Source organism: Botrytis byssoidea (genome assembly GCF_014898295.1).
Source record: "Botrytis byssoidea strain MUCL 94 chromosome Unknown BBYS_051, whole genome shotgun sequence".
Lineage (NCBI taxonomy): Eukaryota > Fungi > Ascomycota > Leotiomycetes > Helotiales > Sclerotiniaceae > Botrytis > Botrytis byssoidea.
This window is the reverse complement of record NW_024065892.1, coordinates 22022-48042: the sequence shown is the minus strand read 5'-3', so window position 1 is coordinate 48042 and position 26021 is coordinate 22022. Positions and strand designations below refer to the sequence as shown.

The following is a 26021-nucleotide window of genomic DNA, read 5'->3' as shown; positions in this document are numbered from 1 at the left end:
GCATCCAATTTTCTTGTGATATCAACACCCTTCTTCGCCGCCACCACTGCCGCGCTGAAGTCCAGGTTTTCAGTATAAGCCTCAATAAACGGGATGAGGACGTCTATCACTGGACTTCAAAACGCGGCTATCTTTCCGTCCCTTCATTTTCCAGTGAAGCAGGTTTTGCGATCTAGCCCTGTGCCTTACGCATGGTGAAGGGTCCCAGGTACATCCGTTCCAAGGGAGCCGAAACAGGCTTGAATTGAACCCTACCACAATACGTTAGCTCGATATTCTAAGCATTATGTCTCACGATCTTGTCCAAAACCATAGTGCCAACGGTGGTTCCACGCTCCGGCATCCTTGCCCAAGCGAAGCAGACAAGGACCAGATCAGGGTGTCTTGTTTGCCGTCGATGCGGGAGGGACCTAAAAGAAGAGCTCGGAATTTCAAGGTAGCTTGGGGAGTCAAATCTCGTAGATCTAGCTAACCGGCTTGAAGATTGTGGATGTAACATCACAAGTTGAGAAAAGATCCCGGATAGACGATCACCCACAGATAAATCCAAGTCATACCCATGTAGCAATTAGCTACGAAAGTCCTTACAACAATAAATCTCTGGGGGAGAGTTTGGAACCTCTGGTCCCTGTAACTGACGAACCTTCCATGTACCATTCCCAATTGCATTCGGAGTATCCTTCACTCAACACTCCCAACTCAATGACCGTATCGTACCCTGACGATAGTTCTTTCAGAGAAGATAACGATCAATATATGGAAGTAGACGCCAGCCGGAGAAGTGAGTCATCTGTGTATCGCCGTCAAGATTCTCATGGTCAGTCGTATTCCGATGAAGATCATTGTATTAGCAACCTAGAAGCGGAACATATGACATCTCCTAATCATGACGTATCGAGCGATCGGACGGATCCCGAAGGTGCAGCTGCTGATCTTCTAGCACTATGGTATTTGCAGCAATCAAAGCCCGCTGTTGCTGAATCCCAGGTATCAAGGCCTCCTTCCGATAATAGAAGTATTCTTACTGATATCAATCAAGCACAGATGCTCGAGCATGGGGTCTTCGATAACCATCGGGATGGTATCTTCCTGACTGGCTCGGAGTTTCAGGAATATCACTCGACTTTGAGAGATCACTTGATCTTCACTGCGCGATCGAACTGCCCGACTCGCGTGGGCACCCCAGATTTACAAGAACCCGATTTTAGCTTCGCCGAGAGATCGTTTTCTGGAAATAAAGGGACAGACCTAGGCTCAGAATCAGCTGGGTACTCCAGGTCACCTGAGATCACACCACAGCGAGAATATATTCTGTGGAAAACCTGGATTGATGAGCTCGCTCCATGGGTATCATGGGATTTATCTTGTACTCCGCATTTTGACTAACTTGCTCTAGCTTGATAAATTCGACAACAAGCGCCACTTTGAACACAAGATACCTATAATGGCCAGGAAAATCCCCCATCTCAAGAACTCGATCTTAGCTTTATCTGCTCGCCAGATCGAAATGAAGGAAACCTCCGAGTCATCGCGGAAAGCTTAGCGCTGTATCAAGAAGCAATTCACCTTCTTCTGCCGGAGTTACAAAGCAGGGATACTGCTGTGATAGCATCCTGTGTTATATTGTGTGTACTGGAAATGATGAGTTGTAAGTCGTCGTAAACTAGGCGACAGCAGTTTTGACAATGATCAGGTTCTCCAAAAGAATGGAGGAGGCATCTGAAAGGATGTGCAAATTTACTGAAGGCTGTTGGAATCAATGGATTCGTCGGCCGGGTGGAGGAAGCTTTGTTCTGGTGCTTTGCTCGCATGGGTAGCGTATACCGCCACCATTTCTCGAAATCTAGCTAATTAGCGTAGATATTTGTGGTGCTTTGATCTCTCATGATATCACGCTTATTCCGGTAACACGTTGGGCATCAAATGTCGACTTCTCGTCTGACGTCAAGCTTTTCCAAAATCCAGACAATGATTTTGATACATACGCCAATTATGCAGTCTTTTTGTGCGCCAACTGCGTTGCATACCTCAAAGCCTGTAAAGAATGGGCTCCGGAAACACAAGATAGTCGGTGGATCGAGCTTGTTAACCTTCTCGATGATTGGTACACAGTGAGACCAGAGGAAATGAAGCCAATCTTGAGTATCTCGCTCAATGAAGGCGAGATTCATCGCCCCTTTCCGACCGTTTTGTATGGAAATGGGCCTGCAGGTTAAACTGAAGATTTATGCGCCTCTTAACTTGGACTAACGAATAATAGTCTCCGGAAACCAATTGTATCATACAGCAATGTTGTTAATGTTGCAAGAAAGGCCTGACAGGTTGCAAGGACAACAAAGACAAGTAAGCTAGCTTCTTCTCAATGATATCTATCTTGGACTGGGGTATTCGCTCCATCTTGGATTTCGACCATTCAGTGCATTTCTAAATGTTTCTGGCTAACGATCTTCTCGTTTAGAAATCAATATTTTGGCATGCCCGCCAGATATGTGCTATCTCTGAGTCAAATACACATCAGTAAGTCTATACCTCCACGTCTCTTCTTGATAATCAATTGCTAATCCAATTAGCGGCGAGTGGACAAATTCAATCCAGCCCATATGGATTGCGGGAAAGATCATGAGTCACCCGAGCGAACATCGAGCTATTTTAGATATACTGAATAGAATTGAACAAGAGACAGGTTGGGTGACAAGCTGGAGGAGAGAAGATTTGAAGGCCTGGTGGGGTGACTACGATGATTGAGACTTTTCTGCTACCACTAAATGGAGGCTTGTAGATTGTTGAACTCTGATGAGATGATAATTTGTAGCTTGCATCTTTCTCGGCCGCGGCGTTGGCTACTGTGCGAATGGAGTCAATAATTGCCTGTGCCCCAACTCTTTGCATCCAGATCGGTAATGACACGACCGCAGTTTCACACTCACGCACCCTGATATCAGAGTTATAATCGACTATCGTCGCTTCTGTTGACCCAAGAAATTGCTGATAACTTTTAACCAGAATAGTAGTTAGGATTAAGTTTCTATATAAAAAAGGTTTGTGCTTATATATCATCTGTCAATACACGCCTCACATAAGAGGTAATGGCTCTCTAATATGACTTACTAGTTCAAATTATTTCATCTATATCAGAATTCTTGGAGAATAACAGAAGAATATTAATGAACTTAAATAGAATTTGATTTAGCTAATTAACAAAAAAACAATAACACGCATACAAATTAAAGCAAAATGAAAAGCATTCCAACACAAACAAAGACCAACCAAAACAGAACTCCAAAGTAAATTTGAAAGGGAGAAAATAAATGTTAACATTAACTTTCCGTCCCTATCACTTATGCTACGCATATTATCAAGAATCGCTGCACAATCTCCTAAGTTGTACCCCCGTATGAATCGCGGGGTCCACCAGCCGCCTTCACGGCACGTCCGATACAAGCTTGTACACCAATTATTGTTTTTCCAGTGGCATGAAAGGACCAAGGTGCTTCCACATCCTCGGTCTTGAACTTCCATTCTTTCAATGTGCTGCATTTCTTTATATGTTTTTTCAGGCCAGCTCCATCTTCTCCGAGCTTTGACATATCCCAATTAACACCATAAATGCTGAAAGTGCCAAGGACAACTTTATAATGTGTTGTGCAGCTTTGTCCGGCCTCAGTTGACGACGAATTTTTCGTCGACGATAAATCGTCAGTATCATCGGAGTCCCGCATTGTGATTGTCGAGTCAATAGTCTCCGTGGTGATTGGTAGAGAGGTTGCAGTCAGTACATCTGAAGAGATAGCCGACGTTGGTGCTGCTGCTACGAACGAGCTGGCAAAGAAGAGTGCCCAAAAGTATGTTGGACTATAGAACATGCTGGATAAGATGTGCTGTGGATTCAAGGGGAACCTGGAACTTTTATGCAGATACAATACTTCTTTTTTCGAATTGTATGTAAGACTGAACAGCGGTGTGTCTGATGTTGGGATCAAATGCTATCTCTGAAAGAATAGAACAGAGGGGCGCAAGTTTCTAAGTCTCGGTGACTGGTCGATGGGTCGTGGAACTAAGTGCGCAAAACAAAAACAATGAGCGGATCAGTGAATAAGATTGAAGAGAGAACGTGAAGCTTCACTGAAGCGGTCGATGTGTGCGAGGTGAGTTGATGTTTCGGAGTGAGTGACTTGGACGCTTTAAGTACTCAAGTGATAAAAGAAAAATGATAACAGAGCCATCTTCGTTTACATCCATACCAGGAATAAAGTAAATTAGTTGGGTATGGATACAGTTACAGCAAATCCCAACGACCGTCCCACGCCACGGCCAGATTCTCCGGCTACTCACAATAGAACGAATTCTATCTTACAGTGTGATGCGGACAGTCGTGTTGAACAAGTGTGTGGAAACATTTGGCTATACAAATTTTGTACACTTTCAGCGTGTTTGATACTGATATCGCTCTGTTCCTTGTTTGTATCGCCTTTTCAGCCCAACGTCTGAGTTTCGTCTTTGCATTCAAAAGATGCGAATGTCGCTCATCAAGGGAGCGCAATAATTTGAGCCGCTTGAACACTTGTCCTCGGGTCTCCATCAACTCGGCTTTGGATGGATTTACTTGTCACTGCTAAGATTGCCTTCTTTCGATTCAAGCGGTGAGATAGGAGCCAAGTGTTTCGTTTTCTGTCCTAAACTTGATAGGTCGGTATCCGCAAAGCCGGTGCCTGAATCCTACGCGCGGGTCTTTTTAGGCCGTGCACTACGTAGTGACAAGGAACGTTTTACTGGGCAATATATACTTAATGCTTGAAGGAATGTCTACCTTCGGCATTCTCGAGCATTTCTTATGAAAACAGGCTTGATGTAGCGATCGGACCAACGCGTGCTTCATGGGATGGATTTATAATATCTTATTCTTATCAGAAAAGAGATATCATATTAATTAATAAAAAGACAAGATATAAATTTCCAATGGTTTAAAATCTTACTATATTTTACTCTCTTTTTATTTACTGATTAGTTAATCAATCTATTAACCTAAATTTGAAAATATTTTTTCGAGATGTTATTGAGATAATATAAATCAAAACCTACTGTTTAAGTAATTAGAGAGCTATTGTTCAGAGTAATCTAGAAGCTTGACCTGAAATGATAAATGTCTATAAAAAGAAATCTATATTTTATAGAGTTATATATCAGAAAGAGGTTTTGAAGATTATAAAATAGAAAATATATCACGAATAATCTGATATATACTCAGTACTAATCAAGATATATAATTGGTTTTAATTATATTAAAATATGTCTCATTACTTAAGATATCATCTAGATTCTCCCGGAATTTACTTTATACATTTTCCATCGTAAAATCTTGATAATAAAATTTAGAATAATGCAAGTAAAAGAAATCGAATGTATTATGAAACTGCCAATTTTATTTTCTAATCTCAATTCTATGTTTAGTTTTTCAATATTGTGATAACAACCGCATACTCATTTTCTGTTAGCAAATGTTCTTCGCGTAAGAGGCAAAATCTCCATGATCCATTCAAAAATACGACGGCAGCCCAATAAAATAACCACAAATCATAACCTTGTGCTATGACATATCTTGATAACTAGCTCGTAATCTATACAGATTCAGAATTACAACATCTTTGAATGATTTATATCTCCTGTATCGAACATGTTTGAAAGCCAGGGTTGTTTCGAGTTTCCAGCTCGTGGAGCTTAGTGGAGTTAAAGTTGTCAACCCATTTGATCAACATACGAGAGCAGTGTTCTGTGTGCTCCAACTTTGACTCGCTTAACGAGGATGTAATCACAAGATTTTGGTGAGAACCAGTAGTGAACCTGATAAAATGCTTAGATATATAAAGTTAGGCGAGAAACATCTCTGACTGACCTATGCAAACGTTGCCAGACTATAGCACAGTGTACAATGTGCTCTCGAATAGTTGTATAGTACATTTCGAAGCCAAGGTCTAATGGGTCTATTCTTCCGGACCTATTCTTGTTCTGAAAATATTCCCAAGGGCCATGGTCGTTATACTCTTGAAGAGATGTAGAGTCAAGACATTCCCGAGGAACCCAACTGACAGCCAGAGGATCATAAATACAATTATTTTGCTGTGCATCAGCGGTTGTATTGCCGCAGGTGAATGTTCGAGACTTGAGTACTGGTTGTTTATCCCGGTACTGGAATGTGCTGTAGATAACGACAATTGAGATAGAAAAGAGACAAAATAGGGTAACGGTGTCGAGGGCGCGTCTTATATATTGACGTTTGTTCGGAGAAAATTTTGCTTCACTTTCCGAAGACCTTCGCAGAAGAGATACGGCGGACTGGTCAACTGACTCATCAGTATCCTCCGATACAGTTCGAAGGGACATAACTTCGAAATGGTATAAGCTATTTGAGTAATGAGGTTCTCTACACTTAAAGCATCTCAAAAGAAAGCAAGAGTTGGCTCGGCATACCTTGATACGAGCTGAAGACTTAAAGTCTTGCAAACAAACAGCACGGCGCCAAAAATGCCGAAGGCTATACAGAAAAGTAGCTTAAAAGTTGAAAGAGACGGTCAGAAATAGAGGGCGAAAGGGTAGAGGTGGAGAGGCTGAGTGTGAAACGAGATTTCAGAGCCAGTAGCGTGATGGCAGATGGTTTATCAGTAGAAAAGCTTATAGCAGTCGGTCAGAAGGTAGCGGTGATTAACTGTAAAATCTGTTGTGATACCAATCCGATAGCCTCACTTTGGTTATATACGACCTTTGAACAGAAACGTTCCGGGCTAGGAACAATATAGTTTGCATCATTTTTATGATCACAGAAAATTTGAAAGAAAAAAGATACCAGGATGTATCATTCGTTGGCTCGTATTCTGGCTTAGATCACTTAATTTAAGGTTTGAACCACACCCCCCCTCCCCCAAGATAATCGATTATTGATTGATATCAAGAGAACTCATATAAAACATCAAGACGATATCAAGGGAATTGATAGCATAATAGTAATTGCCTTAAGTGCTAGATAGATGAATTAATCAATTGCTTTCATACAATCTGTTACACCAACAACGTGGTAGGCTGAAACTTGTCAAAATCAAGGTAGGTCAGGTTTCTAATCCTAATTATATTCGAAAGTGAATCAAATGCAACATTTGAAGCTGGATAAGTGCTCTATTAATTGAGCTGTATTGAGTGAGCCCGTTCGTGAAGCTCCAGCCCTAATGATCTTATCAATGAATTGTTGAAGTTATATTATGATTGAGAAAGTTGAAGGGGTGATCGGTTCCGGGGTGGTGATGGATTAGGGGTAATTTCAAACTAGCCCGTGCGTTCAGGCAATGCACCATCTTGGTTACTATATTGAGCTCTAGTTTCCTGGAAAGAAAACTCTATGAAATCGCACACTTGTTCACTCAGCCAACTCTGGGATTTAAGTTTTAAGCCTCCCCGTTAGCCGACAGAAATAAGGTGGGACGTAAAGGTAGTGTTTCCCAGAGATTAGTCAATAAAATAGAGTATAAAAGATCATCTTTTTAATACCTTTTCCAGAGTAATACAATGCTATATTAGTCATGCAACCTATCTTCTCCGATGACCTCTTGCATACTATGGAATCTGTACTCTGTTATAGAAATTGAAGTTCTACTGAAATCTACTCAAAGCTTATTCTAACAATGAGCCTTAGGTAAGATTGTAAAGTTTGAACCCTTAGCCCTAGCTCAGATGAACTCCAATTGACGGGGTAGGTTTGAATTATCAAAAAGCTTGTATGATCCTCAAATAGACTTCCTGGTGAATCACGTTGGTCAAAACAGAAGTTTTTCATCCCCGGTGCTATAGTCCATATGATGATTATATATACAGGTACTCAGTAAAGCTGAACGAGTGTTTGATGAGATCGGTCTCCTGTCGAATTACAATCGAGAAGAGGGAGTGCTACAAAGGCAGCTCCTTCCCAAATTTCCAAACTGCTGCCACAAAACCTTCAATCCAAGTCAAATGGGGTGAGTGACCACTTGGGCATCTAATAATAGTTATGCTTACTCCAGGTCGAGAATTTTGGAGCGCAATCATGCCTTCCTAATAAACTGTAGGCAAGGCTAAGTCGTTCTCCGTGATAAAATCTGTACAAGGCAAAGCAGTATATGCATCGTTATGCTAAATTGTTTTCAATATCGGAGACGTCGTCAATGTTGATTCGTTTTTCTTAGCCTGAGCTTCGTCTAGCCCGTTAAAGAAGTACTTGGCACCCTCGACTGTAGAAGCAGCGCCATTCATTCCATGAGCCTGTCAATGGATTGTTAGCAATGCTTATATGTCTGAGGAGATTGCCATCGAGTGTTGGGTAAACAAAACTTACATGAAACTTGCAGTAGGGTGGAACCACAGGAGAACTTCCATCTTTTTGCTGAAAGAAGCCATTCACAGAATCACCAACAGGAATCAAGAATGCACAAGCATAGAAAATTCCAATGATACCACCAGAGAGACCACACTTCTTTCGAACGTTAGCTTGCAATTCTGGGATAACACAGGCTGTCGCCGTGAAACCGCCAGAGGAGTGACCAATAACAATGACGTTCCTTTCTCCTTTTACAATGAGATCCTGAAGCAGTTCATTGATGCTTACCAAATCGTCCGATGACTGTGGGTATCCACCGGCAGGAATATCTCCATCATAATCTGGGTTTGTAAGGTCCCCTACATTCAATTTCGTCAAGTCTGATGAGGGCAGCTGTGGGCAATATGACTCAATGCCAGCGCCTTTCAAAGCATCTTGGAAGGGTCGATATGGCTCTGGCGTATGGTAAGATCCATGGCATATGACAACCACAAATGATGAAGACATTTCTAAAAGATAGAAGGAGGTAGTCAGCTAAGGCTGAAGAAAGTAGATGAAGATGTTGAATGAAATGTTATTTGGGAGGGGGATGGGTCTACCTCATGGATAGACAGCCTTAGGCCTTAGGGTTCCCAACAGTTATACAGAGATACTTCTTTACATAATGGTATATTGCATATGCATGCTAAGCCAAATATTGCTATGAGCCATGAGCCAGTATCACCTGGAGTTCTAGTCTTGTGTCTGCATTTACCCTTGAGGCATTCGGTCACATGATATAAGAAATCTTCGCCAGGAGGTCCTCACCTCTACCAGCCAATAGAAAGGGGATCAGAAGTGGGTCTGCGTAAGCTCTAGACTACCACCTCCGACGTTAGTGGAATCTGGCCCCTCCCCTCCCCCATTCACGTTACACTGTACGATGTGTGCTTACGGCAGAGCTTCACACTTATGGTATTCAAGTAGTACTAATATTCATTGTCTGTTAACCGATATCCCTGTATCTTGCACAACCCTGTATCTTGCACAATTTGATTTATTAAACTAAAAATCGATATCAAATTCAAATATCATTATAATGATTTTAAAATTTGTATATTAGAATCTTATATTTATTAAAAGATAACATCAGGAATTTGAAAGATTTGAAATATTCAATTGAATATTAATCGATTTTGAATAATAATATTTTAAAATATTAATAATAAAATAAAAACCTATATTAGAGTAAATGTATATAATTGAAAAATAGTTTTTTGTATTTATTATTACTATTATTATTAATCAAAAGTTTAAAATTTCGAAAAATATCAATAATCAAGTTTTATATCAAGTTTTAAACTTTTATATAGTTTTAAAAAAAAGAAAAATAATTTAAAAATACTTTTTAAAATATAATAAAATATTTATTTCGAGATTTTAGAAAAAAAAATTGATATTTTAATTTAATTTATAAAACTATATTTTTATATATTAGAAAATATATAATATAATAATAATAATAATAAATAATATTAAAATAATATATTATTTAGAAATTATAATTAATTATATTATAGAGTAATATAAATAAGAAAAAATACTAATTAAAATAATTGATTTTTTTATTTCAATTGAAAAGTTTATTATATATTTTTTTTCAATCAAAATTATTGTAGTTCCTTTTTTAAAGAATTTTATTTCTAAAAAAAGTCTTTAAATTTTATAATATTTCTAAGAATTTTATAGTTTATATTCAATTTCAAATTCATTTTATAATATTTAATACTAATTATTAGTTTTAAATTTAAATTTAAATCAAGATTTTCTTTCAAAAAATATTTGAATAAAAATTCTTTATTATTGATTAGTTATATAATTTTAATTTTAAATATTAATATTTTTAAAATAAATGATTATATATATAAATATATAATAAAATATAGTATTTTATTATTTAATTATTAATATTAATATATAAATAATATATTATATAATTAAATTATATTCAGAATATAATTAATACTTAAGTCATAAAAGATTTTTGTTTTAAAACAAATTATTTATTAAAACTCTTATTATATATTAATATAATTTCGAATTTTTGATATTAAAATTAGCTTTTTTTGATTTCTTATATTAAAAGATCTTCAAATTTATAGAATATATTCTAAAAACAAACTTTTATTATTTCTATTATTAAATAAATTAATATATAATAATTTTATATTAATAGTTTTGATATCGAGATTTCTATTCAATTATGAATTATAATTATGATTTTATTATTTTATATAAAAGAAATAATATTATAGTATTCTTATTTTTATTTTTTATAGAATTCAATGATTGGTTGATTATATATCATTCTTAGAATATTATTTTCAAAAGAAATAAAAGTGTGCAAGATACAGGGTTGTACAAGATGTAGGGATATCGGTTAAAATATGAAGCAGAATTAGCTGCAAAATTACATCCGATGAGTTTGCTATGGACGAATATCGGTTTGCATCATTGGTGCATATCATCAGGATATATTTGCTGAATGCAAAGACAAGGAATTCCCAGAGTTATACAAATGCAATAGGATACGTGACTTGATTCTGATGAGAGGGAGTTGCGATAATCGCTACCGACAGTTTGGTTTCAGTGCGATTTTTTCAACGTATACATGTAACTCTCTCTAAAGTTGCCACCGAACATATATGGATTTTACAAACGTTTGCTGGGCATTAGATCTGCTTTGGTAATGAACTGTGCCAGACTTCCGCTTCATTGACTTTACGGGTATTGCGGGTATCATGGGTATCATCATGGATATTCTGAACGCAATTGGCTGTATAGGTAGATATGAGATTCAAGCATTGATTTATCGTATTGCTCCATGAATACAAAATTAACCTTGTGGGACTTAAATAACTTTTGTTGGCGAAGAAGTTTTATTTTTCCCGTTGTAGGCGGATAATGCGGACGTCGCAAGAGTCTTATATCTCACCTCCAACTCCACGTCCTTGAGACTTGTTCCATCTACACACACCTGCCAGCAGAAAGATTTCATTGAAAATGTCCAAAGATATTTTGCATGATGAAGATCACATACAATCCAGGTCTATCGGCGTCATCACCTGCAGCACGCGTCCTTCCCGCATCGGCCATTTAATCGCTCAGCATGTCATCGTCGAACTTGGCTCTCACCTCTCAAAACTCGGCAGAAATGATCTTCATCTGTCTTCCATTGACATGATCTCGCATCCGTTACCACTTCTCGATGAGCCGGGCATACCTTCTAAATATCCAGCAGCAAATCCAACTCCACATTACACCGAGGCACATACGCGTGATTGGTCACTCGAAATTCTCAAACATAGTGCCTTCATCTTTGTCATTCCTCAGTACAACTGGGGCTATCCGGCTGTAATCAAGAACGCTATGGACTATCTCTATCATGAGTGGGCTGGAAAGCCCGTGTTTGTCGTGAGTTATGGAGGACATGGTGGAGGCAAGGCCGCAGCACAGCTCGTTCAAGTATGTCAGGGGCTTAGAATGAAACCATTATCTCAAACTGTGGGATATCGGATTGATCCCGTGGAATCCTCTCAACTTTTGGAATCCGGTAAATTTTCGTCAGAACGACTACAAATTTGGAAATCTGACATTGTCGAAGATGAATTGCAAGCAAGATTTTTGGAACTTGTTAAATCGATGAAATAGCTTTACATGCATCAATTTGTCTTTGCAAAGATCTGGGATATAGATGCACACTATGCAGTATTCAAGTTTAGAAGAGAAACAATTGTATTTTGCTTTTGTAGATCGCTTTCAAGATCTTGTAATTCAGAATCGTTGCAGTTTCAACTTAGCTTGGCCTTGAGAATGCCACCGTGTGAAAACATTGCATTGAAAACTGTAGAGATCGAATAGCTTCAATTGTGTGAACTATGTAGAGATTAGAGAGTCAAGCTACAAAAAGAGTCTATATTAATGCCCTCTTTAGCCTCTTATCACGTACACCCTTGATTGAAGATAAGAGCAAAGAGTAGTTACATTGTACCCACGGGGAGAATGTAGAGATGTGACACGTAATTACGACTTAATGAAGTTGCGGTCGGACGAGAGATCCATGTCACTTCGCTAACCCCCGCATTCAATTTCCCCGATGTAATCTAGGGATTGGTACTCTCAAACTACAAACTTGATGTATCAATTGAGGACTCCTATTAATCCGACTTTTATTCCACTTTTGGTATAATGATTAACAAGTTTGTCCTTATGAATCGCGATCCGCCGAGGTTTCTCTAGCTAATGCACCCCACAATAGAAGCACGTCATTGACAACGGCAAATTCGACATGCCAATGTACTCGACCCTCCGATTGGCGAATGTACTTTTTTCTTCGGCATTATGACTTATTTCGAGAAGTTTGATCCGGAGCCCGAACGTATTCACTATATTTGCCGATCTATGGATAAGTGGTCAACATCTCCCAAGAGTGACATTCCGTTTAAATTAGTAAATAAAACTACAAATGCTTGAACCATGGAAATTACATAAAGCAGAGGCTGGCCAGTAATGGTCGTCATTTAGTATTCAACAATTCCCTTCCAAACGACTCATTTGAACTTTCAACTACCCTCAAAATGCGTGCCACACTCACATCCCTTATCACTCTATTTATAATTACACTTGCTGAAGCATCCGTTACTTGCGTCAAGGTTGGGGCGACAGCCAAGGCCACATGGACCAATTCAGCTGGGAAGACTTGCACGTGGACAGGAACAGTAGGAGGCAACTTTGGAACTAATACCGTCAACGCTGGAGAGTGAGTTTTTTGTTTCCAAAACTGTTCATATAAAGCATGCTGACCATTTTGAAAGCTACAGCTGCAATGGAAGATGTGGAGCAGGTTGCACTGGAACTGCCATTGGCAATTACTAGTATGTTGAAAGTTGAATTAAATGCAGCAACTTCAGTAGAACTTCTCATTGCTGACAAGAAAAACTTATAGCACACAAGACTGCTGGAACCATGACATATGCTCTTACTTCAACAATGCCTCAGGTGGTGCAAGGTATGATCTGTCATGTCTTCTTGTGTCTCATCAACAACTTACTAAATGAGGCATAGTGACGCTAATTGTGGTTCGGCATATACTGCGGCAGAAGATGACTACCTTCTTGGTGGAGTTGATGGATGTACTCAGACAAACCCCAGCATCTCAGCCGTTGTACCTACCACGAATCCTGTCTGTGCTTGATGCACATCATGCAAACTAAACAGGATGAACTTGAAAGAGGGTTATGGTTCGCTATGAAAAAATTAATAAATTCAAATTTGGTATCATGTCAATAAATCCATTATTCTCCAACAGGCTGCTATGCCTTCAAGCAAATTCCGCAGGCTTGTACTTTTATCAAACTCTCTCACACTCCAACAAAACAAAGGACTGACACCCGAACGGAGTGGGATTCAGCTTTCCCCTTATTATGGCTTTGGCTCTTCCTTTTGGCCACCCCCAAACATTCCTCCAACATATCCACCTGCGCTCTTAGCACCGCTTACCAAGCCAGAACCAGCACTCTGTGCGCCACCCAAAACTCCCTGTCCGGCACCCTTTGCATTATTGATGATTGGATCGCTGATGGCTGACGTGGGACCACCGTAGCAACCATCTTCATCTTTTCCATTTCGCTCCATCCTGTTTATGCCCTCTTTCCCAGCCAAGTTTCCAATTGGCGCTAGCAGACCATTCTCCCCAAGTTGATTACCGACAAGATTATGGACATCGTCTTGTATTTGGTCGATTTGTGATACGCCGGTGACTTTTGTCTTGCTGAGGGCATCTGTGATTATCATTAGCTAAAGACCGCTTATCGAAAAGTCTAGGGCGACCAACCTTTTGTCGCATATGATGCTTTGTTGTCTCCTTTTCCGAACCATTTCAAATACTGGTCTTCAATCCATGGCATCCACTTCTCATATTGATCGTTGTATGCCTCCTTTACCCATTCCGTATATGTTTGCTTTTTTCTTTGATCTTCGGAAAGACTCTCGTAGAACTGTTTCTTCTGTTCCTCCGTGTGCTCAGGAGCAGCCATACCTGTCGCGTTCTTTAAGGACTCCATGATGTTATTCTAAGATAAGAGCGGGTGTGGCTCGTATTATTTGGGGCTTTGCGTAAGAGTGTTGAAACTGGGGTATGGTTTGATACAGGTAACAACGACAGATAGTGATAATGTGTTTTAATATGGCGAAAATTATTAAAACCGATTTGGATTGCAGTTCAAGATATAATGAGGAATTCATTAAGAGCCCAAGGGTTCAATGACGTAGGTTGTCATATCCTGGTCGCCTTGTGATTCAGTGTTCGAAATCCTGTTTTGCCATTCAGGGATACAGGGTAATCAATCAACTCGTTAATCAAGATTCCGTGGGAACGGCGACGAATCAATCTCCATGAAGAATACCCAACCCCAGGCGACAGCCACATGAAGAGAACATTTCTGGTTCGCAAATGAGATCTAGAACATCATGTGGATATGTAGCAGGGAAGACAAGAAGCGTTTTGCACTAGCAAAAGCCACCACAGTTCCATCCTCAACGAACAAGCTAACCAGCAAATCCTCACGGGGACCTTCGATATGACATTTCTCATTTCTTAAACTGAGGTCATATTTTTGGATTTCTTGGTGTTGGAAAAAAAGGGATCTTAATTGCGCGTCTGCATGTGGCCAAAGAAGTATCTCGAGTAGCTAGGTACTGGTAGGTTGACTCGTAGGTTAGAAAAAGCCCAGAAACAAACCCCATTGATTATGGATGGTTGTACATTGTATATCCGCCGACCCAAAACGCCGTGAGGATAAGCCCGTGAACGCCTCGATATTTTCTCATTACCATCCACCTCTGAATCCTCTTCCCCTGCCCCTGAAACCACCTCTTCCCCCACCGCGCCCTCCATATCCACCCCCTCTGCCGCCGTATCCACCATCACCATAACCTCCATCGTACCCTCTCGGCGCCGAATTATGATCCATGTCATCAGCACTAGGTCTTGATCTCTTCATCTCCTTCGGGAATGCGTCGTATGTCTTCCTCATTTGCGCATAACCTAGATGCATTTTTCCGTAGAAATGGTCCGCCAATCTTCGATCGTTATCCAGCCGACTCAAATAAGCTCCGCAAACATCACAAACTTGTAGCTTTTGATGTCCTGAAGGCCCGCTAGTATCTGACAATGCCTTCAGCTCCTTTTCTTTCTCCGCCTTTGTCTGCATAGCCTGTCTTATACGGAAGAACTCTTCATAAGCGCGCGATACCTCCGATTGTTCTCCCAGAATCTGAATTTCTAATAGACCTGACTCGATGGATTTCGATAGATCAGATATTTGTTTGAGAAGGGCGTTTGTTTGTCGAATTTCATCGGGTGTTTTCTCCAAGCGTCGCTGTGCGACGTCTATCCTTCTATTACATTCATCAATGTATTTCTGTAAGTCGCGCATATAATCGTATTCGAAACCCCATTTCTGTTTTTGAGGAGGTGCTGCAGTTTCAAACTCTGTCTTTAATGGCTCTGAATGGATCTTTGGACATGGTCCTAGATCTTGTTTCGTGTTTGTGAAAAGATCGTGAGGACAGGTACCGACGAGAAAAGAGCGGCAAATCTTTGGATCTGTAATTGAAAGCTGTGCTGCGCGAGAGGATGCTCCAGCGCCCATAAGCTGCTCTGTCAAGAGGGTTGTGTTAGTAAAATGATGAAATTTTGATGCTAAAAGACGAATTGAAATTGTATTCGACAAAGCGCAAACATTTGAAGAGTTGGGATGGGAATTATGACTTACCAAGGAGCTTTCTCTGTTCTGCGGCCATATTTCGAGGTATATGATCGTATTTGTTGTGGTTTGACTTTTGGAGATCGATAGAAAAAGGTAGAGACAAGACAAGGCAAGGCTCGGAGCGGCGGGCAAAACGGAACACGCCGTGATAAGGCTGCACATTCCAACTAAGGTTACTTCGTCAGATTCAAGAGTTCCACGAGTGCTTGTACCTACCTATGTAATGACCCTTCACAACTCAATGAAGAGCTTCTTGACAATATAGCTTTGAATGCCATGAATCCAATGAATAAATTTTATCATGTTTTCTTCCTTTTATTTAGTTTATTATCTAGAGGAGTAATCGCATCCTCGGATTATCACGAGCAACTTCTTCTACGACCCCTTCATCCTTCATCGTTACTAGCTTCATTCAACTTCCAAAGCAACACAAGCCTCGAATCATTCGAACAACAAAATTTTCGCTATTTTCCGAGATCATTGGGGCAAATTCTTCAGTATGCCAATACACGAGAATTACATTTGAGGTTCAGCCTTGGTAGATGGGATGCTGAAAATTGGGGTGCAAGACCATGGGGAGGTACAAGGGAAGGCGGAACAGGTGTAGAGCTTTGGGCTTGGGTAGAAGCAACCACTGATGAGGAGTATGATGCACCTCTTTGAAAAAGAGATTCAACTAACACTTTCTTAGGGCTGATGGTCGCTGGTTAACTTTGACCAATGCATTGTCTGGCCTTTTCTGTGCTTCTCTTAACTTTATCGATTCCACAAGAACAACGAGGCCTGTCTTATCATTTCAACCAGTTGATGATCACTCAAACTCCACATTAGCGAACCTACACTTACTGCATGGAACTCTGCCTCGAGAGGTTGTCTGCACAGAAAATCTGACGCCTTTCTTGAAACTCTTGCCCTGTAAAGGCAAGGCTGGTATTTCGAGCTTACTCGACGGACATAAACTATTTGATGCTTCATGGCAGAGTATGTCGATTGATGTGCAACCTATATGCACAAACGATTCGAGTGACTGCCAACTTCAGATTACACAAACTATTGATATGGTATTAGATATCCAAAGATCCAGGCGCCCGAGAGGTTCGTAAATCGCTACCCAATATGATCAACGTGCTAAATTCACCCAGACAATCCAATTCCACGGCCTGTACAATTTGAAGATTTGAAATGCGATACATCAAAATCATACCATGCTGAGGATACTTGCTTTCCACTAGATAACGCCGCTGAAGAGGAGGATTGGAGTTTATCACAAATTTTTGGTCACTCGATGAAGGGATCTTGTCCACTAGCCGATAATGTTGAAGACTCCGTTTGCATAAATGTTCCTCATGCCCGCAATGTCTTCACTTCTGGAGGAGCAGTTGAGCATAAAGATCCCTCTGGATACAGCCGGTGTTTTCGAGTACAACAAGACAGCGACTTTGAGATGGTATTACCTCGACAAGATATATACGAGAAAGCCCCATTGGAGCAACCCCTGCTGTATGCCGAACGCTCATTCATCGGATATGGGCAGGAACGCGGTGGTGTACAGGCCATACTTACAAACCCTTCGCCAACAGATGCAGTTGATTTTGTATATATGGAGTCGCTCCCTTGGTTCATGAAGGTTTATCTCCATACTTTAAAGGCCGATACTAACGGCAGGTATGAAGATGTCATACAAGAGATGTTCTATCGTCCAGCCCTGGATCGTCAGAGAGGGACCCAATTGGAAGTGCGGATGCGCATTCCAGCCGATTCTACAGTTATTTTGACCTATGACTTTGAAAAGGCCATTCTTCGATATACAGAATATCCTCCGGACGCGAATCGTGGATTTGATGTTGCCCCGGCTGTCATCACCATTGGAAATGTTAGTATTCGGACCACGAGTCTTTTGCTTCCACTTCCAACACCGGATTTCAGCATGCCTTATAATGTTATCATCCTTACCAGTACTGTAATGGCATTGGCGTTTGGAAGTGTTTTCAATCTTTTAGTCAGGAGATTTGTTGCAGCCGATGAAGCTGAAAATTGGGACGTCAAGGCTCTTAGGATGCGTGTTTTAATGGTTGTGCAGAAGATACTGGCTCGGATAACAGGAAAAACAAAGTTTGACAAGGAAGAATAGGTCATGACATGATACCCACCACATAATATGGATTTTTTTCATTCTACTTGATTCTTTTTGAGAAGAAGACTGCCGTGGATGAATCATCTTGAGTCTGAAGAATTTACAGCTGTATTTATAGGGCCATTGCTTGTACCCCGAAGGTTTTCCGCTAAGTCTAGACTTTTCGTTCGTCAAAGTCAACACTTAACATGTAGGCGTTTTCAACACCGATTATGCTTGATTCTCGAGCTTCTCGCCACTTGTTACTCTTACTTTGACCACACCATATAGACTCGAACTCGGTTCACATCTCCTAGCCACTGCTCTAGTCACGGGCGCGGTGTTCTATCATGCTTCGACACTAATAAGTTCAGAAATGACACGTGCCATGATGTCGCCTAGATCTCCATCTGGCACGTGCCTCACGCAAATCCAGGAACGCAAGTAGGGTATATGAATCTCCGACCACCAGTGCACCAAAGCTTTTCCAAGAACGAATCTGTCTGTAAATACCGGTGTGCTAACAACTCAAATCCACGTCATGCACAACCTCGACTGATAGCTTCCTTGTCTTGTGATCAATTCTTCACCTCAATTTCCCCAGTCTCCCTTGATGAACACAATGCTCCAGCGCGAAAGCACAATCTTAACCTTTTGAATTGGCAACAACGAATTTTCTGTTTAGCTAAGTAAACACTAGGTACGTGATGCATATTTTACTTCATCGGTTTTTTATTGCGATCGTGGTGGTCTAGATCATACGGCATTCACCGTCAACGAAGTCGCTGGCGCTTCATCTCAACTAGACATGTCTATTTGTGATTTAAGCTTACAACCTGTTTCACTTGGTAAACTTATGGGAGCAAATGCTGTACTTTGTCAAGCTCTCACAAACCTTTACCACTATTCTTGCTGTGTGCGTCAAGAGTAAAACTACAACGCCTAGTGCTTGCTACGCAAAACTTGTGAGCAATATTTAAGCACAGGAAGATCAACTATTTAGTTTAAAATTGAGCAGCATTCAATATGAATTGATTGATTTCTCAAAGAAGAAAGAGTACTCAATCTACCAAGCGAATCCCTCTCACCAAAAGATGTCGATTTCACGTAAAATCTCCTTTGTTGCATCGCGTCTAGGAATACTGAGAACCTTGCTCAAGTTCTATCGATCTTTATTTGTAGAGTAACTTAAACCCTTTCATCAACATCACTCTTTGGAAGAAAACTATAATCATTGTCAAGGTCATGTGTAGTTGCCATCGGCAATCATGATGCCAAGAACTCTGTTCACCAATCTCTCAATATGTTCCCCTTGCATTCTATCCGCGTGCCGGTTAAATAACCATATTTCCTTATCGCAATAACCGTGTAGTTTCATGTTCTCCATGTTCAGGAGACCTTATTGTAACGTTACTACAATATCGGTACATCATCCACAGATGGCACAAAGTCTATGGATAAATGAGCACAGATATATACAAACAATACAATTGAAAATCATTCCCTATCTAACTCGCCGCATTTGGTAAGCTAAGCTATCATGAAATCCTCATCTGTAGATCAACTGGACTTTTTTAGGGGCACGCCGCTACTACAACCTGCCTTCCTTATATTTCTTTATCTGCTATACTTCTCCTTATCCATGTCAGAATTTGCTGGATGTATGAAATAAGGCCGGTGTCGTTCCTGGTGGTAGGCGGTTGATAAACTTCATAGCCAACGAGTGACAATAACGAGAAATGCGGTTACATATGACCTCCACATCTGTTCTGAAGGTTTCAGTCATTCATTTCATCATAAGTACTTGCTCAATTTGGAAAGCGTTTGTTCTTACCATGGCTTCGTGCAAGCTGCGATGTGTGAGCCGTACCAATCGGGAAGTCGTTTGTGTCATTTAGAAGTGAGTGGTGATATTTTTTTCATACTTCATTGTTATCCAGTCATCCGTTAATATCAAGTGGTAACGTTAAATGAATTTTGATAAATACTGTCTGTATAACTATTAAAGGGAGGAGTTGCTTGAGGAGAAACAAAGCATCTATTTCTTCATCTTCTTCATCTTCTTTACTACTCTTTACTACCATTTTTACGGCTCAGTGGTTATTAAAACAACGAGTACAAGTTAATACTCTTCACTACTATATTGACTCTCGTGTTTCTACTCCTTCATCTAGCCGAACATGATTCTTATATTCATGCAGTACTTTTTGCTGATTTTGACAAATCTTGATATCTTGGTGTTATCCGCAGCAATTCCAGCTAGAAATGACGAGTCAGTCACTGCGGTAGGGTATACTGGGGGATATCACAATGCAGCTTACTTTGTCAATTGGTAAGTCTTTCCAGATAGAACTCCTTCCCGGATAATGTCAAACATGACCTCTAATTTGTTTACTACAGGGCAATCTATGGACGAAACTATCAACCTCAACAATTGCCGGCTACTAAGCTGACTCACGTCCTTTACGCATTTGCTAACCTTCAAACGGATGGTACAGTGTATGTCAAACTTTTTCTATGGTTGCCGTAAGAATTGCTCTAACATATACTCAGCTACCTCTCCGACACATATTCTGACCTTCAAAAACATTATCCTACTGACTCTTGGAATGATGTCGGAAACAATGTTTATGGATGTATCAAGCAACTTTATTTGCTTAAGAAAAAGAACCGTCAAATGAAAACTCTTTTAAGTATTGGTGGCTGGACATACTCTACGAATTTCGCTGCTGCCGCTAGTACAAATGCAACTCGTACAAAATTTGCCGCAACCGCCGTGCAATTTGTCCAAGACCTTGGATTTGATGGTATTGATATTGACTGGGAGTACCCGGCCAATGATGTCGAAGCTAGCAACTTCGTTCTTCTTTTGCAAGCTGTCCGCTCGGCTCTCGATGCATATGCTGCGCAGCATGCTCCTGGTTACCATTTCCTCATTACTGTTGCGAGTCCTGCTGGACCAGAGAAATACAATATTCTCCATTTGGCAGATATGGATAAATATCTTGATTCCTGGCACTTAATGGCTTATGATTATGCTGGATCCTGGGATAATGTCACAGGCCACATGGCAAATTTAAATCCTAGTGTGGACAATAATTCAAGCACTCCATACTCGACGCAAAGAGCGATTACGGATTACATTGCGAAGGGTGTCAGCGTATCCAAGATAATCATGGGTTTGCCACTGTATGGAAGAGCATTTGAAGGTACCACTGGGATGGGAGTAACATTCAATGGAATTGGTTCTGGGTCATGGGAGGCTGGAGTTTGGGATTACAAGGATCTGCCCAGAGCTGGTGCGTCTGAATACTACTCTTCCGATGTTGTAGGAACCTACAGCTACGATAATTCCACGAAAGAGCTTGTTAGCTATGATAACGTCAAGGCAATTCAAACAAAGACGGAATACATCATGAGTAGTGGACTTGGAGGTGCAATGTTCTGGGAGTCAAGCGGGGATAGGAATGATAGCAAAAGTCTCATTTCAACAACGGCAGGAATCTTTCCCTCATTGGACCAGACTCAGAATCTATTGACCTACAATGCGAGTGCATATGCAAACCTGGCAGCTGGCATGCCTGGTGTGTAATCTTTCGACAAATAAGGATTGATTTAGTGGATCTGGCTGGAGGCAAGGAAGGAGAGATACCTGTGAATGTTGATACAATCTGGAGTATATATGGCGTTGCTTTACTATTATCGTACACTGGGAATTCGATGGGGTTGTTCTATTGTTGTCGTATTTGAGAGGATAGTTGATTATATTACAAGCAAATAAACTAAGAATTAGGTTACTATGTCCCGACTTGGAGAGTGCTCGCAATTCTCAAATGTCGTAGTTTATTTCTTTTTCAACCCGAGCCAAACCAAGCCACAAATAGCTATAGACAACTATGCCCCCAACTCACCCATCATGCAGAATAGGTTGAAGCAAGTGCCGTATCACGATTTACTGAACAATGCATTGTATAAAGCTATTTGATCCCACAGATCAACTGTAACACAACCGATTATTGTTAATCGCTTGACGCCGTGTCGCGTATCAGCCCCTTTTTAGTTATCGAACCCAGCTCCCATCTATGATGCCAACTTTGCTCATCATTTTATGTTGCATGTATTTCACCCTTTCATGTCCTAATTTGCGATTGTGCATTCAGAATCTCATTTCTCGAACACCTTTTACAAGTAAACTCAGGTTGCGAAACCAAACTAACGACATAGCTTTTAAATCTTATTTGGATCATCATAAATATCTATCGAGTATTTATTTTTATTACTCGTCAAGTTGTGTCCAGTGTTAGTACGAGCCAAGTCCTTACCCCCTCGTATGAGCTCTATTCAACATATGGGTGGATTTAGTTCAAGAGTGTATTGTGAAATTATGCTGGACTTATTGTCGATGATGGAAGATATCCTGATATTCTGAAAATCACAGACCCTATCAACAATGCTGATTAAGATGCATGCACATATCTTTGAGGCCTTTTGCTGGTGTTACAACGAAACGAAAATCTGAAATGCAACAATGATTCATCTTTATGCTATTAGTCAGTCATGCTGTTCTTGCGTCACATTTTGGGTACCCCGGTATTGAAACCCTATCACTCTCTAAAATTATACAGCAAATAATGTGCAACTGTTTGTTGCTGTGGACATTCTATGATGCAATCAGTCCTTTAAATGCTTTCGCTTTAAATACTCAACCCACATTGTCATTGACAGGTCGTGCTGATGCAGTGTAGGCAATAGTATTTCCCGTAATCCGTATACAGGCTAGTTTAATGGTGCGTATCAATTTTTTTCGAAATACATACATATATAATATAGAATTCAATATCTGTTGGTATCACCATGGGGATGGTGAAGACAATATAGTACTATGGTTCACACTGTTGTAATATTGCTTGAGGTTCTAAAAGCTAGGGCTACGATACGTCTATACTTAAGTGCCGAGGCACTAGCGCTTGCGCTAGTGCGGTCACATGATCCCTGTCCCGACAATATCACTGAAAGTATTCAATATTATTTGTTTATTCAATATTACTAGTAATATACTGAAATATGAGAATTTATTATAAAAAAATTATTTTTATTTATATTAGGTTATAGAATGTTCTTTCTTTAATTAAACTTAACGTGTTTTATCAGTGTGCGGGTTATATCAATATGCAGGTTACTTATTTTATATACAAAATTCGTTTGTATATAACTATATACTGTAAAAGAGTAGAAGGTGATAGGGTCATAGAGTAGTCCTTCGCATATACCACAGAAAAGTCACTATAACATAGCACTTCAAATAGAGGAGAAAAGGGGGAGGCTTTATATAGCACTTTACAAGATATACTAGAAGTTGGGTGGGAACTGATTGCTGTTTGTAAACTATAGGAAGAAGGACTATAAATATTAGCTATAGGAATAGACCACGTGACCAGCACAAGGTTCCGCTCACAATACTTTCTTTATTTATAGATATAATTTTCTGAAAATTTAATACAAAATATTTGAATTTATAAAAATTTTAAAAATCTAATTAATTTTAAGAAATTCGAATTTATAAAGTTGTTATTATAAAAATAGTTTTTTTGTAATAAAAATCGTAACAATTTCCTTTTTCTTTTAGAAAACAATAAAATTATTTTATAAAAATTAGATCAATAGAAAACCTAGATTTTAATTTTTTTTTAAAATCTTTTATTCAAGAAAACAATGATTGGTTATTAAAATATTAATATTTTAAAAAGCTTGATTTAGATGGTTTTCGAAATGACTCGCATATTGATATGATCTGTACACTGATAAAACACGTTATATAAAATAGTTATTTCATAATCTAATATAAATAGAAATAAATATTTTATAATGAATTCCAGTATTTCAATATATTACTAATATTCTTTAGATATATAAATATATACAAAAATAATATAACCCTCTTTCCAAATATACTAGCTGCAATATCAATATGATAATACACGCTACAGTTTCACTGTAGTATACTAATGCCTACACTGTGCCGATGGAGCGGGCGTTACATCCAAATTCTTTCTAGATTTGGAAGAGCAACAATGGGGTTTGTGGATTGACGACACACTTGCCAACTTTCGAAGTTTCTAATAAATTCGGTTTTCAACAATTGTTTGATATCAAAACTCATGATCCAGTTGCTTCAAACTTAATAAATAATGACAACAACTTTTAAGATATCTAATACGATACATTGAGAGATATTCACAAGTCTATTTTTGTAGCATCCCGTCAATTCGCACACCCACTGGTGAGCCTTGCTAGGCAATAACTTGCAGAAGGTATTCGACATCTTAGTTCGACCGGTCGTTTGTTTGAATGGAATTGGTCAGGGTAGTTTGTACGATGGAAGTGAGTTGAACAAACTTGAAGAAAATACTTGCAGTCATTGCAGTGTATCAATTGCGCCATGAATGCTAAGCCTGGTAGGCGAGGGGGACGCCCTGAACACCAGTCTCCTGAGGCCCCAAGTAATTGAAGAAATTTGAATTACAAAGATGGAATAGCCAGGTATCTATTCAAGGCAAACATGGACTTACAGGCTAAATCAACACAGAAAATTCTTAGGTGGAAGTGTCAATGTATAACCAAGTACACCTCGAGACCCATCAGCTTTGAACCGATGCCAATGACTTGACTTTCGATAACTCGTTCACAGAAGAGACTCTTCGCCACAGTAAGATGATACACTTAGGGTGTGCGAAACTGCACATAAATTTGCATTTCCCACGTGTTTTACATCCTGCTTATACGTCATCAGCGAAGGGTGGAAATAAGATTTCTGCTGAAACCTACTTCACTCGGCTTCAATGGTTGTCTCATGGCTAAACATTGAACAAAGCCAGTCATGCTCTTGGCCTTTCACAGATCATCAGAATCCCAATACGAATGCCTTGTCGTGTCCTAAGTGATCAAACTTACGAACCTCAAGGAAAGAGATCAGTAATAAGAACCAATCTATCATCTTTAGCAAAAGCAGTAAAGCAAACGCGCACTTATGGCTATGTGTTATCAAACATGATTAGCTCCCTAAGTAGGTCTGAGGTGAAGAAGATTGCAATTTCGAAGAATATATGACACCCGAGGTTGATATATGATACGCCCGTATTCTAAGGAAGAGATACTGACTACCCATGTATGGATGTATGTAGTAGGTAGATATTGAATTTCATTTCAGACTATTCACACCGTGTGGCTCATGTGTGGCTTGCAATTCATGGTGAGAATCCCGAGCCATAAGAATTTCACCAATCATTGGCTTCATAGAGGCGGCCCAACGCTTGACCGACAGCAAGGTATCCGCATACTAAGCATTAAAATCTCCTAGTTTTATCTCACGGGTAGGAGTTGGTTGACCTTATCAGACATCGGAATCGGTCTATCTCCAAGGACCGATCAACCTCGGCACAAAGATAAAATGCTCCATAGATAAATAAATATCTGGGTCGGAATCACCGAAAGATATTTATACCTGCTGGCTGAAACCTATGAACTTGTCTCCATTTGTCGTCAAAACCGTCATGTTCCACAATTTCTACAAGAGAATCCACAAGAGTTTGAGAACTTCACAGGGTATTAAGATATGGAAGTACCGACGCTTAATCTGAGAGACGCCGAGCCGCGGTACATTTTGCACAGAAGCTTAGATAGTCTCTAGTAAAAGAATCATTTTGGTTGAAGAAACAGCTCATGATTATTCCCTTTCTCTCCTGCCAAGATGGAGTACTATCCTATT

General features: G+C 39.7%; 10 protein-coding genes across 10 annotated transcripts; 5 read left to right on the top strand and 5 right to left on the bottom strand.

The window, feature by feature from the left end:
* Window positions 1-286: 286 nt before the first annotated feature.
* EAE97_012119 (uncharacterized protein) lies at window positions 287-2745 on the top strand (the record flags this gene model as incomplete). The annotated part of the gene is made up of 8 exons (XM_038882633.1): window positions 287-436; window positions 484-1366; window positions 1436-1648; window positions 1694-1813; window positions 1861-2211; window positions 2261-2343; window positions 2459-2517; window positions 2571-2745. 8 exons carry the CDS (start codon window positions 287-289, stop codon window positions 2743-2745), a joined length of 2034 nt encoding a protein of 677 aa, XP_038726538.1.
* A 632-nt stretch (window positions 2746-3377) lies between these two features.
* EAE97_012118 (uncharacterized protein) lies at window positions 3378-3863 on the bottom strand (the record flags this gene model as incomplete). Its single annotated transcript, XM_038882632.1, has 1 exon — window positions 3378-3863. The coding sequence occupies one exon, from the start codon at window positions 3861-3863 to the stop codon at window positions 3378-3380; it is 486 nt and encodes a 161-aa protein (XP_038726537.1).
* Window positions 3864-5533: 1670 nt separating this feature from the next.
* Window positions 5534-6764, bottom strand: EAE97_012117 (uncharacterized protein). Its single transcript, XM_038882631.1, has 3 exons — window positions 6466-6764; window positions 5891-6397; window positions 5534-5838 (listed from the first exon to the last, which is right to left on the bottom strand). Exons 2-3 carry the CDS (start codon window positions 6376-6378, stop codon window positions 5652-5654), a joined length of 675 nt encoding a protein of 224 aa, XP_038726536.1. The 5' UTR covers window positions 6379-6397; window positions 6466-6764; the 3' UTR covers window positions 5534-5651.
* Window positions 6765-7728: 964 nt separating this feature from the next.
* On the bottom strand, window positions 7729-8933 carry EAE97_012116 (uncharacterized protein). Its single transcript, XM_038882630.1, has 2 exons — window positions 8354-8933; window positions 7729-8280 (listed from the first exon to the last, which is right to left on the bottom strand). Exons 1-2 carry the CDS (start codon window positions 8840-8842, stop codon window positions 8152-8154), a joined length of 618 nt encoding a protein of 205 aa, XP_038726535.1. The 5' UTR covers window positions 8843-8933; the 3' UTR covers window positions 7729-8151.
* A 2444-nt stretch (window positions 8934-11377) lies between these two features.
* Window positions 11378-12025, top strand: EAE97_012115 (uncharacterized protein; the record flags this gene model as incomplete). Its single annotated transcript, XM_038882629.1, has 1 exon — window positions 11378-12025. The coding sequence occupies one exon, from the start codon at window positions 11378-11380 to the stop codon at window positions 12023-12025; it is 648 nt and encodes a 215-aa protein (XP_038726534.1).
* A 926-nt stretch (window positions 12026-12951) lies between these two features.
* On the top strand, window positions 12952-13568 carry EAE97_012114 (uncharacterized protein; the record flags this gene model as incomplete). Its single annotated transcript, XM_038882628.1, has 4 exons — window positions 12952-13133; window positions 13189-13248; window positions 13320-13382; window positions 13439-13568. 4 exons carry the CDS (start codon window positions 12952-12954, stop codon window positions 13566-13568), a joined length of 435 nt encoding a protein of 144 aa, XP_038726533.1.
* A 39-nt stretch (window positions 13569-13607) lies between these two features.
* Window positions 13608-14601, bottom strand: EAE97_012113 (uncharacterized protein). The gene is made up of 2 exons (XM_038882627.1): window positions 14208-14601; window positions 13608-14154 (listed from the first exon to the last, which is right to left on the bottom strand). Exons 1-2 carry the CDS (start codon window positions 14434-14436, stop codon window positions 13796-13798), a joined length of 588 nt encoding a protein of 195 aa, XP_038726532.1. The 5' UTR covers window positions 14437-14601; the 3' UTR covers window positions 13608-13795.
* A 600-nt stretch (window positions 14602-15201) lies between these two features.
* On the bottom strand, window positions 15202-16177 carry EAE97_012112 (uncharacterized protein; the record flags this gene model as incomplete). Its single annotated transcript, XM_038882626.1, has 2 exons — window positions 15202-16034; window positions 16150-16177. 2 exons carry the CDS (start codon window positions 16175-16177, stop codon window positions 15202-15204), a joined length of 861 nt encoding a protein of 286 aa, XP_038726531.1.
* Window positions 16178-16419: 242 nt separating this feature from the next.
* Window positions 16420-18274, top strand: EAE97_012111 (uncharacterized protein; the record flags this gene model as incomplete). Its single annotated transcript, XM_038882625.1, has 3 exons — window positions 16420-16787; window positions 16835-17238; window positions 17286-18274. 3 exons carry the CDS (start codon window positions 16420-16422, stop codon window positions 18272-18274), a joined length of 1761 nt encoding a protein of 586 aa, XP_038726530.1.
* Window positions 18275-20338: 2064 nt separating this feature from the next.
* EAE97_012110 (uncharacterized protein) lies at window positions 20339-22049 on the top strand. Its single transcript, XM_038882624.1, has 3 exons — window positions 20339-20588; window positions 20657-20755; window positions 20810-22049. The coding sequence occupies exons 1-3, from the start codon at window positions 20437-20439 to the stop codon at window positions 21846-21848; spliced, it is 1290 nt and encodes a 429-aa protein (XP_038726529.1). The 5' UTR covers window positions 20339-20436; the 3' UTR covers window positions 21849-22049.
* The last annotated feature ends 3972 nt before the right edge of the window (window positions 22050-26021 follow it).